A 12,626-nucleotide genomic window follows, 5' to 3' on the forward strand; every position below is an offset into this window, starting at 1 on the left:
TAGATCAGAATTTGGCCCTATACCAAATTCTTTAACTTAAGCTTTTTTAAAATTATAATGGCAGTAAGTCCAAGTGGTAGAAATTTGTGCTGACATACATTCACACCTCTGACACTGAATTATTACAGGTATAAAGAGGAGACTGACCAAAGCTATTTTGAGGGCACTGGTTATGCCAGTGTCACAGCAGGAGAAAGAGTTGCCGAACGAGTTCGGTACGAGCAGACAATTGAGACGACTGCAGATGAAGGCATCGTGTTCTTTGCAGCAAATGGGGTAATGTGTGGAATGCTTCTGTCTGTTCTGTAGTGCAAGAACATCTTAAAAATCATGCTTATTAAAGAACATGTTAGATATAGTAATAACTGTAAGGAAATGTCCTAAAAGTGTTATTTTCATCTGTGTGGGAAATTAGTAAATATTGCTGTATGTTTAATGTCAAATGGTTTAGTCTTAGGTAGCTGTGCAAGAAACAGGGAGTTGGACTTATGGGTCCCTTCCAGCTTGAGGTATTCAATGATTCTACCATGGTTGCCAAATACTCACTTTGTCAAGGCTGAGTAAAAAATCATTCCAAGAAGCTCCTCCAGTAGGTCATGCAGAGAATTCAGAACCGGGGGCAGGAAGGGAGGAATGTAATATGGATCAAACCAACGTTGGCATATTGAAATCCTTCAAAACTGGAAGTGCACTCTTCCCAAATGTAGATGTGTGTGGAAACAGTAAGAAGGAATATAGAAGTGACATGATGACTTACACCTGTAAAGATGCTCAAAACCACAGTGCTGCTACTTATCTAATAATCTTGTAGGTGTATTTGCAATCACCGGGACATATTCTGGATAATTTTTCAATGCTGTAAAAAGTCAGTAGACATCTGAAATGACACAAAGTCCTTCAGAGATTTGGAGCTGATAGCAGATCTGTTTATAATGGTTTAAAGTAATTATGATTGATTAGTACAAGTTTTAGGCTTTGTGTTATCCTTTCCCCAAAAAGCTTTCTAGAAGCAACTAGATAACCTCGTTAAAATTATTAATATGGCAGTGAAATATATATCTGAAATAATGGCTGTTTAACTGTGTTGGTGGTTTTTTTATTTATTGCAGGATCAGTTCATCAGTGTGCTCATTAGAAATGGTCATACAGTTCTTAGATACAAACTTAACTCTGAAACTCCAGAAGAAGTAGAAGCCAGAAAAGCTGTAAATGATGGAACGTATCAACAAGTATGTAATTTTAAAGAATCAAGGGATCGTTATTTGTAAAAATACACTTTAACTGAAACTGTCCCGTTGTAAAGTTTAGTTGTGGAGTTTTCCTTTTGTGTGAGGAAATCAAGTCACTGGACACTAGTTTGGATATGTGAAAATGAATCTTTCTCTTGACCTACTTTAATGTGAATAGTTAAGTTTTAACAGTGAAACCACCAAAGGAAAAATTTTCAGAGCAATGCTTTACATAAAGATAGTTGCGTGCAATGCAATTGTTTGCATTAGTTTTATACTTAGATTAGTGTTTTCACCACCTAAGGGTTTATTTCTTCAGGGTGGGCTGATATTTTTAGAGATTACTGTTTTGCAGTCTTTGTTGTTGCTTGTCTCCTTAGCTTCAGTCCAGCTCTTTTGTAGCACTACCAGAGTGAAATCATAAAGACATCGTTAAAAACCTTTGATTTCCTTGTTGATTAGTTCCCCTTTCCCATTAATATATTTCCAACTAAATAGTGTAAACTGAAGAAGGGTCTGCTGCAAGGAATCTGTATGCTTTACTGGGTTAAGTTACCTTGGGCCAGCTGGCTGACTTAACTTTTGTTTCAGGCAGCAGCTTCTGAATCTTGAGCTATAAAGACAAGACAGTATCTGAATCTTAGGGGAGGTGTGTTTTTAGGGCAGTCTTTCAAACGAAAATAAAACCTCACCTTGTATTGGAGAGTTGAACATTTTCCTTGCTTTAGCTAAATGCCCAAAGCTTGCAAAGTACCTTTGAACTACTGCAGTTATCCTTGATTTAAGTTGCTAGTAAAAAAGAGGGAGGAAAAAAACATCACTGTGTCCTGCTCTGTGGGGGCACTTTTAATCAGGTAAATGATTTTTGTTTCTGCCAAGTGAAGTGGGTCTCATTATTTGTGTATTTCAGATTAATTTGGTGTTTGACCGAAGAAACAAAGTTGTGTATGTCAGTCCTGGTATTAGAGCCAACATACAAGTCTTCAATTTCACTGAGTACTACCTAGGTGGAGTTCCATCTCTTCTACGGGAACGGTGAGTAACTATAAAAGAACTGTAATATACAGGCTTTGTAGGGAAACTCTATATAAACTCTTTCCTTACACAATATCTTTCATGCTCTGTATAGACTATCTAATGTGATAGATGAAAAACAAAGTGTATAATGCATGATCATAATCTGTGAATTTTGGCTAATTTTTGGTGAGATCTTCGTTGTAGTTCCTCCTAAAGATTGGACTTGATTAGCATGAGAATGTATACACAAGAAAGTTTACTCTTGTTCTCTTTTCCTATTTCTTATATTGTCAGCATTTCTAGGTTACTATAGTGGTGTGTGCTTTGAAATGCCAGGCTACTGAACTCTTTTTCCTTCTCCTCTCTGAAACCAGCTTTAATATATCCACACCTCCATTCCGGGGCTGCATGAAGAATGTGAAAAACCCAAGCACTGCGTCTGTTGTTTTTGATAAGACTTTTGGTGTCAGCAAGAAATGTTCAGATGACTGGAAGGTAACTAATAAATCTCCTCAAAAACTTCTGCTGGAGTTCACAGACTGGTTTGTCTATAAATCCTGGACCATTATGTTTTGCTAAGATCAAAAATTATATTTGGTTAATATGTGATGGCAGTGAAAGAACCTGGATTGGGTGTGAAGATGTAGAAATAAAAGAGACACCAGCCCTATTGTGATAGCTTCTTACAGCACATAGTCCACCCTCTTATTTAATACTGTTTACAATTAAGTATTCATATTTACCATGTAAGCTTGTTGACTTCCAGTTGCTGTTATTGATTAGGCTGGAATACTTGTCTTTCACATCTACTCTGCATCTTTCCTCCTGCCATGGTGTTTACGCTTCCTAATTAAATGACCTCTCAGCCTTTTTTTCTTGAAAGACCTTAACAGACTCTTCCATCAAATTCTCACATTCTAAGGCTCCACTCATCTGATTGTTTTGTAATTATTTTCTGTGCAGCCTTGAGTTTTGCCATGTTCTTTTTAAAATAGGACAACATGACATTTTGGTGCTGGCTTAACTAGTGCTGCATGGAGAGATTAAAACTATCTTTCTGTTTCTACTTCCTGCTGCTTACATGGTGCATGATCTCATTTGCCCTTTTTACTACAGTATTGCACGGAAAGTTTGTGCTTATTTTCTTTTACTTGTGGCATCTAAATCTTTCACAGAGTGATTTCTTCACAGACCATCTTTGCAGAGGATCTAATCTTCATTCTCTGTATCTGCAAAACTTTTCATGTATTAAAAAGTGTCCAGTGACTCACACAGTTTCAATTATGTAGCTCATCTGCACAGCTTCATAGGTGTGAACTATTCCTCCAGCTACTCAGTTTTGTGTCCTCAAACGTGCAGACTTTCAAAGCCACCATAGCCAGAGATGAGCAGCTCATTATTCTCAGCAAGCCTCCTCTCTCTTTTTAGAGAGCTTCTCAGACCATAGTTAATGCTGGTGAAGCCAACTCTGACAGTCTGTTCTGTACTGAAATAATGGTTTTTGAGGTTTGCCTTGTACTTGGTTTTGACTGGAGCTGATCACAATTATGTTGAGTGGGGCAGCTGTTGTCTCATATTGGCATTTCTTCTAATTAAAAGGAAAAATCACTGCAATCATTATTTTCTCTCAGCTTGTCAGATCTGCAGCTTTCTCCAAGGATGGAACACTGAGCCTGAGTGCAGCAAATTTCCCATTTCCGGAGGATTTCCAAGTTGGCTTTGGCTTTCAGACAACAGCTTCTACTGGAACACTCTTAAATTACAATCTACGGGTATGAAACACATTCAACTTAGCATATGTGATGGGTTTTATCTCTGAATCAGTCATTTCAGTTTGGGTCATAAGTCTCATGTGTAAATTCCTGTATTTTAAGGTAAGAAATGCCTTTTTTGAGTGTGGCATTGTTCATGTCATAGGTCAGAGAAATGCATTCTGGCAATTTCTTCACATGGCTAGCAAGCAGTTTGATGAGTAACAGAGCTTTGAACTAGAGCCTTCTGCAGAGTTGCTCACACACCTGACACCAACATCCCAGCAAGAAAATTGTTGCTTAATTTGCTATAAATTTTCTCAAGGAAAAATGGCACTCTGCCCACACAGAAATGTTTCCATGTCCAAATAGGCAGAGGAGAGGGATTGGTTCTGACTATGATCCCTCAAAAAGCAGGGAGGTTTAAGTAGAACCCATTCTGGATAACTGGCTCCTCTGCTTTTTGTAAAAATAAACAAGTATTTTAAATAAATGCTTGCTATTCAGAGTGCAGAGGTATTTTGAAATGGAAGCTATGCTCATCATGCAGAACTTGGTACACATCTGGTACTAGATGACTGAGAAATGCAGGTCTAGTGTAAGAAAATGAGTTTTCTACTGGCACCCACTGAGAGCTGTATTAATGGCAGTAGCAAGAACTAAAGGCTTTTGCATTTATTTAGCTGATAATTTTGTGGGGTTCTTTTGTAGCCTGATGTTCTTTCCATCTTTCTGAGTCCTGGCTCTGTAACTGCAAAGATACGAGATAAGGAAATTAAACTGGAAAAGAAGTATGAAGATGGCTCAGTGCATTATGTGACAGTAATGAAAATAGGCAACAGGTGAGTCCAGTTCTTCATCTAGATATTATGTAGTGGTTGAAGAAAAGAAATTCAAATTTTGGGAGACTAATTCTTTGGATAAACAGCTTAAAATGCTTCTAGCAGAGGATACCTAAATAATGAAGGGAAAGGAGATTTCTGTTCTATGAATATGGACACTGGTACCTGTGATGTTTCAGCTGTACCCTACTATTATTTCCTTTATAGGTTATATGAGTTTTGAATGCTTGTCTAACTGGAGCTTTGGAGTCTTTGGGGCTCTTCTCTTTCCCATAACCTTCATGTGTGTCCCCTGTAAAGGACCAGGGAAGAAGCAAATGCTGTGTCTGATTTTTCAATAATGATCTGTTATGCAGATATTAGATATTAGAAGAGACAATTTACTGAAAAGCTCCTAAATCATAGTGATTGCTGTGTAATGCGTGAAATTACATAAGTGTTTGTTGAAGTGGAAAGTTTGGAATGGTTTGCTATAACTTTGGGTTATTGTAACTTAATACTGTCTGTTTCATTTTGACACAATGACTTAAATCCTGTTCCATAGTTGACAATGAGAGATTTTTCATGAATTTCCGTTACACCAGGATTTCACTGTAGGACTGAAGTATAAACTTCAACTCTTCCTCATTATCTAATATGGAAAGCAGAGCAATTTCACAGGAGTCAATAAGCACATACTGAAAAAGTCCCAGAACTAAGCTAATGGAGCTCTAGCATAATCACAATGTAACAAGGAAACACATCTGTCAAATTGTTCTTTTATATATATATATATAAAATTTCGTTTCCTAATTATTTCTTTATATATCATGCTTATTTTCTTTCACTTTTTTCAGAGTACATCTGATGGTTGATGATGAGTCAAAAGCAGTTGACTCTCCCAGGTCATCAAACTCACAGGAATCAAACAGACCTATAAAATTTGGTGGAAATAATTTTGAAGGTTGCATCTCAAACATCTTCATTGAAAGGTATTTGGCCTAGAAAAAATTACTTTTCATGTATTGTGGCCTGTTCTTCTTCTTAAATTATATTAAAATTACATTTTGTTAAAATGCTTTTCTTCTACATGTGTGAAGCCTTCATGAATGCATAACATTGCTGCCCTCAAATACTCTTTCATTCAGGTATATTATACATGGGATCCAGTTATAATTAAATCTGCTGTTCAGATGTGAAGGAATTTTAGTTTCAGTCATACCTGTTTAGCAGTCTTTTAGCCAAAGAATGAACTCTGCAGAGTGAATTGGATATGTCCCAATAAGGTATCCAAAAAGATTTGCTAAATTGTCTTGTTATAGCTCCCCAGGGAGCCAGGTGGTGAAAGGAGCAAAGCTACTGACAGAATCAAAACAGTTACACAAACAAGTGAGACCATATGTGTAGAAATCATCTGCCTTATTTAGGCTGTCTCTTCTTTTCACGTGTTTGTCTGATTATTAGAGACACCTTACAGCCAAAATTTAGGAGAAAAAAATACCCATTAATGTATTTCTAGAAGACAAGCATTCCATGAGCCATAACTCATATCCCAGTGGGGCTTTGTGTTAGCTAAGTTTTGATGAGTATTTCTACATGTGTAGAGTTTTCAAAAATAGTGTATTTTGATTCAATTGTCATACCACCACAGAATGAGAAGGGCTGGAAGGCACCTTTAAAGATCCTCTAGTTTTAGCCCTCTGCAATGGGCAGGGACACCTTCCACAAGACCAGGCTGCTCAAATTATGGTTTCATTTAAAGCACCACGAGGCAATCAAGTGATGTCAAGATGATTTTTCCCCTTTTATATACCTTTTATGTATCCTCAGTACTTCTAGCATGCATACTTGTAATTCCTTAATTCTGATAACTCAGCATAGCCCTGGTAGTCTGTTAAGCCAGGAGACCAAACATCCTAAAGGCCTCATAGTAGGAGGCTGGAAAGCCCTACACTGTCCTGAGGAACCAAGGCCCCCTCTAGAACATATCCTGTCAACTAAGATTCTGCCCATCCAGGGGGAGTTCCTTGGATGGGGGAATATCACACTATTCACCAAGCCTCCCATTGGGGTATCCTTGTTAGATATCCCAATTTGTAAGGTCTGTGAATTGTATCTGTGATTTTATCATGTGTGTGCATTGTCGTTCCACGTTGGTGAAGTGCTGCACCATAAGGATCCTTATTAAAATACCAAGGTAAAACCCCTAATCCCTTAACCTTGTCTGGCTCTTAGTTTTTTTAAGACCAGGAAAAGGCATCAGAAGTAAGCTATATATTAAATTTCCCATCAGAAAACAAAGTGGGAAAGTTTTTGTGCCAAAACAGATGAAGAATAAATACTGTAGCTGGTCTGGTGGAGTGAATGGAGAATGACCAGCATTCAAGAAGTTCAGGTCCACTCTTCTGTAGAAAGTGGACTCTTCTACCACTCTTCTCATAGAAAACCACAAGCAAGGAGCTTTGTAGCTTCTTTGTAGCTGTAAAGATTTTGTAATTTACTGATTAGAGATGCTTTGTAAAACTTAGAAAATCATAGTATTGCTTTTATAATATTCCTTATACACAGGGTAAATTAGCTTTGAACGTCTTCGTGATAATTTGGTTAATACTAGAGTTACATGTGAAATTGTGACAGGCTTTGTCCCTTGACAAAACTCATCAGAACATCTTATTTAAGGAGAGAGTGAAGCAGAACCTGATGATGTTATATTTTCTTGATTTGAAACTGTTTATGTATAATTACCAATCAAAGTTTTATAGTCGTTATAGATTCAGAAATCTTAATCAAGGCTGCTGTCATTTTTTCCTCTGTTTTCAAGGACCACATATGTTTGTGGTTTTTAAATTGCTTTTAGCAGAAATTATTTTGTTTAGAAAAGATGAGACCAGAAATCAGAGTTTTTCTATAGCCAAAAATAAATGAGCAGAGCCAGGGAAAATATGATTTACAGCATTGAATGTACATTTTTCGTTGAAAAATAAAAATTGGTACTTTGCTATCATGTCACTGGGAAATATATTTTGTGCAGAACACATTTTTACAATATGCTTGTTGTTGATTACACTAAAGAAAAGGAATGCTGAGTCACAGCACTTTACTGCTTTCATCATAACAGGGTAGGTCAGCTCCCTGAGGTTCAAAATCTTGTCACTAATACTGGAAAGACTGGTGTGTCCCTTGGAGCTTGCCAGGAATATGAAAACCTTGAACCAATGCTGCTGCAGGAATTTAAAAATCCTCTCAGGCTTAAGATGCTCAAGGTATGCTTATTATTACTGTCTTCTTTGCTCCATTTGATGCCCAAGCTTTCCATCATTTCTGGAACTGAGATTCAGATGTTCTTTCTTTCCTTCCATCTCACATCTGAAGCAAGTTCTCACCATGCTGGAGTTTCATGCTAAACCCACACCTGTCTACAATGACAACAGCTTTTCTGTCTTTTAGGGAAGGCTGTTGACTGCCTTGGCTGGGCACTCTTAAATGTGTTGATTAAAATGTTTCTATTTATGTGCACATATAGTAAATGTTTCAATTCTATCTTATGTGCACAGAATGAAAAATACCTTGATTATTTGAAAGCTGCCAATGTGCAACACCACCCTATACCAGCTCCATTACATGACAGCAGTGAAGCTTATCTGCTTGGAAGCATCCCAAACAGTTTCATATCCTACATGTTTTCTCCATTGTTATCTACAGACAGGTAATAAAAACATTCTCTGTTCTCCTTCTCCTACTTGAACTGTTGGAGCTGCTTGACTCTTAGGGTGCTGATTGTAAGGATTTTCTTTTTGTTTATATCTTGGGCCATAACAAAAGTTGGTTCTAAAAGTTCAGGCTTTTTTTTTCAGTGCAAACATTTACCTAAACTGAGTAGATTGAATGGGATGTGGTGAACAATTACAGTGCATGTTAATGTCAGTTCCTAAGCCTGAATATGTCAAGTTTCATTCACATTCAGAAATGTGGTGTATGATGCCATGATTCCACCCAAATGCTATTTCAAAAATGGAGTTTCACTGAGAACAGAAAAGATAAAACAACCAACCAAACAGACCCATACTGGAATGTGCTTACTTTCCACTACAGGTTACATTTCTCTGTAGATGTACGGACTCGATCATCAAGAGGATTAATAGTTTTCATGGAGGAAAGCTCTGAGGACTCTTACATGGCTCTCCACATTTCAAAAGGACATTTTGTCTTTTCACTTGGCTCTGGAGAAAAACAAGTCAAAGTCAGAACCAGTACTAAATACAATGATGGGCAATGGCACACTGTAAGTAGCATGGAACCACAGTGTTAGCATAACTGGCATTCAGCAGGCACAGCCTAATGCATTTTTAAGAGAATAGAAAGTCAGTTTTGGTCATTGGAAAAATTGGAAATTAATTCCTATGCCTGATAGTTCATGTGGTTGACAAGTCTCTGAGAGACCTTACTGAGACTGATGGTCCCAGGATGTTACTTTCAGTTTAAATATTTCATCAACCTGGTATTTAATTTAAAGACAAAGAAAATCTGCAGTGGTTTTTGTTGGCATTTGGGTTTTTTATTCTGTTATCCTTGCCTCCTGGAAAGGTGGTCTTCAGCACAGATGGGAAGAACGCCCGCCTTGTTGTCGATGGTCTAAGGGCCCAGCACAGAAAACTGGCAACAAATTCTGCCATCAACATTAAGCCACCAGTCTATGTGGGAGGGCTGCCACCGCTGAAGAGACAGGTAAATAATTGACAAATCCACCCACACACACTCCCCATGCTGCACTAATTATATGGGAAAGTCTTTAATACGCAGGATTTCCATGCTGAAAAGCTTTGGGGAGGATTTCCAAGGACCACGTGAGCACCATCTGTGGCTGATGTTTGCAGTGGCTCATTACAGATCTTTTTCCTCACCTGTTCACACAGCTTTCACCTGGACCTGTATTTTCATTATGTTGCTGAGACACTGAGGGCAACCATATACTCTTTTCATTTTTATTCCTTAAAAATAGAGAAGACCAAAGTCAATTTTTTAATTCCAGAAATACCATCTTTCTGCAGAACATTTACCTCAGTAGACTAAGCAATAATCAGTAGAAAAGCAAAAGAATCATTCTCATTAAGAAATTATGGATGTAGAACTGGATTTGAATCTGAAATACATGTGATTTCTATTTTAAAAAGAGGACAGTTAATGAGCCAGGGTATTTTATAAAATCAGAATTAAATAAACAGTCTCAGGAAGGGAAGGGCTGCTTCAGGGATTCACAATTCCTCTTGCATTGTCTTTTTGACATGTCATTGGGAAGTATCTGTTTTACAAGCAGGAGTCATGTTAATTCAAAATCAACTCTTACTGGGTTTCAAGCACATTTTTGGAACTTTGGAATACCTTTTAACTGCATCAAAGATGGGTGCTAGGTGCCTTTAGTGCCAGTTGCCTTTCTATAGCCCAGCAGTCCAAAAGAACTAATGTTTGGGTTTTTTTAGCAATAATACTAAACACAATGCTTCAGTATTCATGTTTTGAAATATGCTTTCAGAATATGCCAATGAAGAGTTTCAAGGGTTGCCTGAGGAATTTTAAGATGAATGGAAAAGCCATGAATGCACCTCAGCAAAAACATGGCATACTTCCATGTCTGGATGTTCCCATGGACACAGGGATTTACTTCTTTAATGAAGGAGGATATATCACCATTGGTAAGCTGTGTGGGGATTATGGTATATGGAATTGTGTGAAGCACAGAGGTGTATGTGTTACTTGTTTTTACATGGTTTTCCAATTATCTCCACCTATGATCATCCCTCTCCCCACTGTTTAATTCTCCACAGGTAATTTGCTGATGGGTTTGGATTTCAGGATTGTGTTTACCATTCGACCAAGGAGCTCTACAGGCATGCTCCTCCATGCTGGAAGCAAGCAAGACAAGTACTTGACTGTTTACATGAAGGGAGGGAAGGTGGGTACAGACTGCATCCATTCCAGCTGCATTGCCCTCATTCAGCAGGGGGAATTCTGACCTCCCCCTGTTGCTGCTGTTCTTTGTCACAGTAACTTAACAGGTAACTTCTCTACAGGTGATTGCTGCTGGAAATAGTGGTGCTGGAGAATTCCAGGCATCGGTCACACCTAAGAAACCTCTGTCTGATGGGCAGTGGCATACCATTGCAGGTACATTGTAAATACCATTTCTTCAGAAGCTTTGAAGGGATGGTGGGCACAGAGCACTGCAGCTCCAATTTTTTTATTAATCATTTCACTTCTGTTTAGTCTGAGAATACTCTTGTATTCTGTCTTGTGTTAATTAAAGGCTTTACATAAGGATTTTTTAGTAGGCTCTGTTAAGCCCTGGATGACCTAGGCTTGTCAGTCTGACTCTGAATTAAAATAAAATCTGTTTTTTCTGTGCCTTAAATTTCAAGAAAGATGCTATTTAAAAATAGTGCCATATCTAGCTGATTCTTTAATAGATTTGAGAAAGGGTTCTTATTTTCCTGCTTCTTTGCAGTCTATCAGAAGGAGAAGACAGTGCAGCTAGAGGTGGGCACACAGAGTAACTATACCACTGCACTTCAACCCTCTCCTCCTAGACGTGTGTATCAGCCGCTCTACTTTGGCAAAATTCCAGGTAATATTATTGCTGCTTTTTTTTTTCATGTTGTTTTCCTTTCCAAAACAAAGGTCCCATCCATTCATGTTCTTCTATATCATTTCCCCTCTTTTGAATACCCTGCCATAATTAACGTTCTTTAAAATAATTCTTATTAACTCGGTCTTTCCACCTGGGTTTTGTAGCAGATTTGGACACCCCATGGCTTCCAGTTGAAGACCCATTTTTTGGCTGTCTTCGGAATATTACCATCAATGACAAGCATGTCTCCACCAGGAGGATTTCAGAGGTTCATGGTGCAGTGAATTTGCAAGGGTGCCCAGAGAAGTAACTCTGCTGTTACAGTCGTTGTGCACACATTGGGCTGCTTGGATTCCCCTTTGGTGACCAGCATCAGGCTGCTCCTTCTGAACAGCCGGTGAGCAAATGCATCCTCTGGATGTGGACTGTGCCAAAGCAAACAAAAAGTATTTGCTTTGACAAACTCCCTTTTAAATGTTATTGATTTCTGAGGTAATCCGTTGTGCCTTTGGAGATATATGCAGAAAATGTAATTGCATATACCCTACTGGGCCAAATTCTGCTCTCATCCACAACTGCAGAGACTTGAGCAACTCTAGTGTCTTAATTTTGGAAATTTTCCTTAATGTTGGCCATCTTGAGAGCAAATTTGATCCATTAATATATATAATTTTATAAAAAATAGAAATCTCTTTGGTTTGTTGCTTATACAGAAATGTACATTGATGTTCAAAGTAATAATAATAATATAAATGGAGTTTGAAGCACTTTAAGGAGTGAAACTCTGGGGGTTTGTTACAAAGTTAGGAATTGTGGGACCAAATAAATGCAGTATGTTCCTAAAACCCTTTTTTCTTGTTTGGTTGTTTTGACCTGGTGGGTTTTTAATGTACTTTTTAGAAGCTGCTGAATCCTGCTTGCTTTGTGCAAATATTTCTGTAGGTTTAAGATGCTGATTTGCCTCAATAAGCAGGTATCCATCATCTCTCCATCTCTGCTCATCACAATTTGATTATCTAAAAATCTCAAAAAGAGGGTCATTTTTTTGCCATCTTCAGAGACAGAGAGTCTCTTCAATAGGCAATTTTTTTTGTAATGAAATGAAGAAAAGTTTTATCAAGAATAGCAGAGCTGCATTTGCTACAATTATGTAGTAAAAATTACAGGACTAACCCAGAAAAATTGT

At 37.9% G+C, this 12,626-nt stretch overlaps 1 protein-coding gene across 6 annotated transcripts in view; it reads left to right on the top strand.

The window, feature by feature from the left end:
- LAMA3 (laminin subunit alpha 3) overlaps window positions 1–12,355 on the top strand; it is a 106,234-nt gene extending 93,879 nt beyond the window's left edge. For 4 of the 6 annotated variants that reach the window (XM_064705977.1, XM_064705978.1, XM_064705980.1 and 1 more), the window contains 16 exons: window positions 129–276; window positions 1,110–1,229; window positions 2,140–2,264; window positions 2,621–2,741; window positions 3,878–4,018; window positions 4,709–4,839; window positions 5,676–5,810; window positions 7,937–8,081; window positions 8,373–8,524; window positions 8,911–9,100; window positions 9,403–9,543; window positions 10,349–10,508; window positions 10,641–10,768; window positions 10,887–10,980; window positions 11,318–11,437; window positions 11,605–12,355. In XM_064705977.1, coding sequence (XP_064562047.1) covers window positions 129–276; window positions 1,110–1,229; window positions 2,140–2,264; window positions 2,621–2,741; window positions 3,878–4,018; window positions 4,709–4,839; window positions 5,676–5,810; window positions 7,937–8,081; window positions 8,373–8,524; window positions 8,911–9,100; window positions 9,403–9,543; window positions 10,349–10,508; window positions 10,641–10,768; window positions 10,887–10,980; window positions 11,318–11,437; window positions 11,605–11,750 — 2,197 coding nt within the window. In that variant the 3' untranslated portion in view covers window positions 11,751–12,355. Of the gene's footprint in view, window positions 1–128; window positions 277–1,109; window positions 1,230–2,139; window positions 2,265–2,620; window positions 2,742–3,877; window positions 4,019–4,708; window positions 4,840–5,675; window positions 5,811–7,936; window positions 8,082–8,372; window positions 8,525–8,910; window positions 9,101–9,402; window positions 9,544–10,348; window positions 10,509–10,640; window positions 10,769–10,886; window positions 10,981–11,317; window positions 11,438–11,604 lie in introns of those variants that run through there. The other 2 variants (XM_064705979.1, XM_064705982.1) reach the window with 2 other exon arrangements.
- The last annotated feature ends 271 nt before the right edge of the window (window positions 12,356–12,626 follow it).

The sequence above is a fragment of the Zonotrichia leucophrys genome, chromosome 2, assembly GCF_028769735.1.
Source record: "Zonotrichia leucophrys gambelii isolate GWCS_2022_RI chromosome 2, RI_Zleu_2.0, whole genome shotgun sequence".
Taxonomy (NCBI): Eukaryota; Metazoa; Chordata; class Aves; order Passeriformes; family Passerellidae; genus Zonotrichia; species Zonotrichia leucophrys.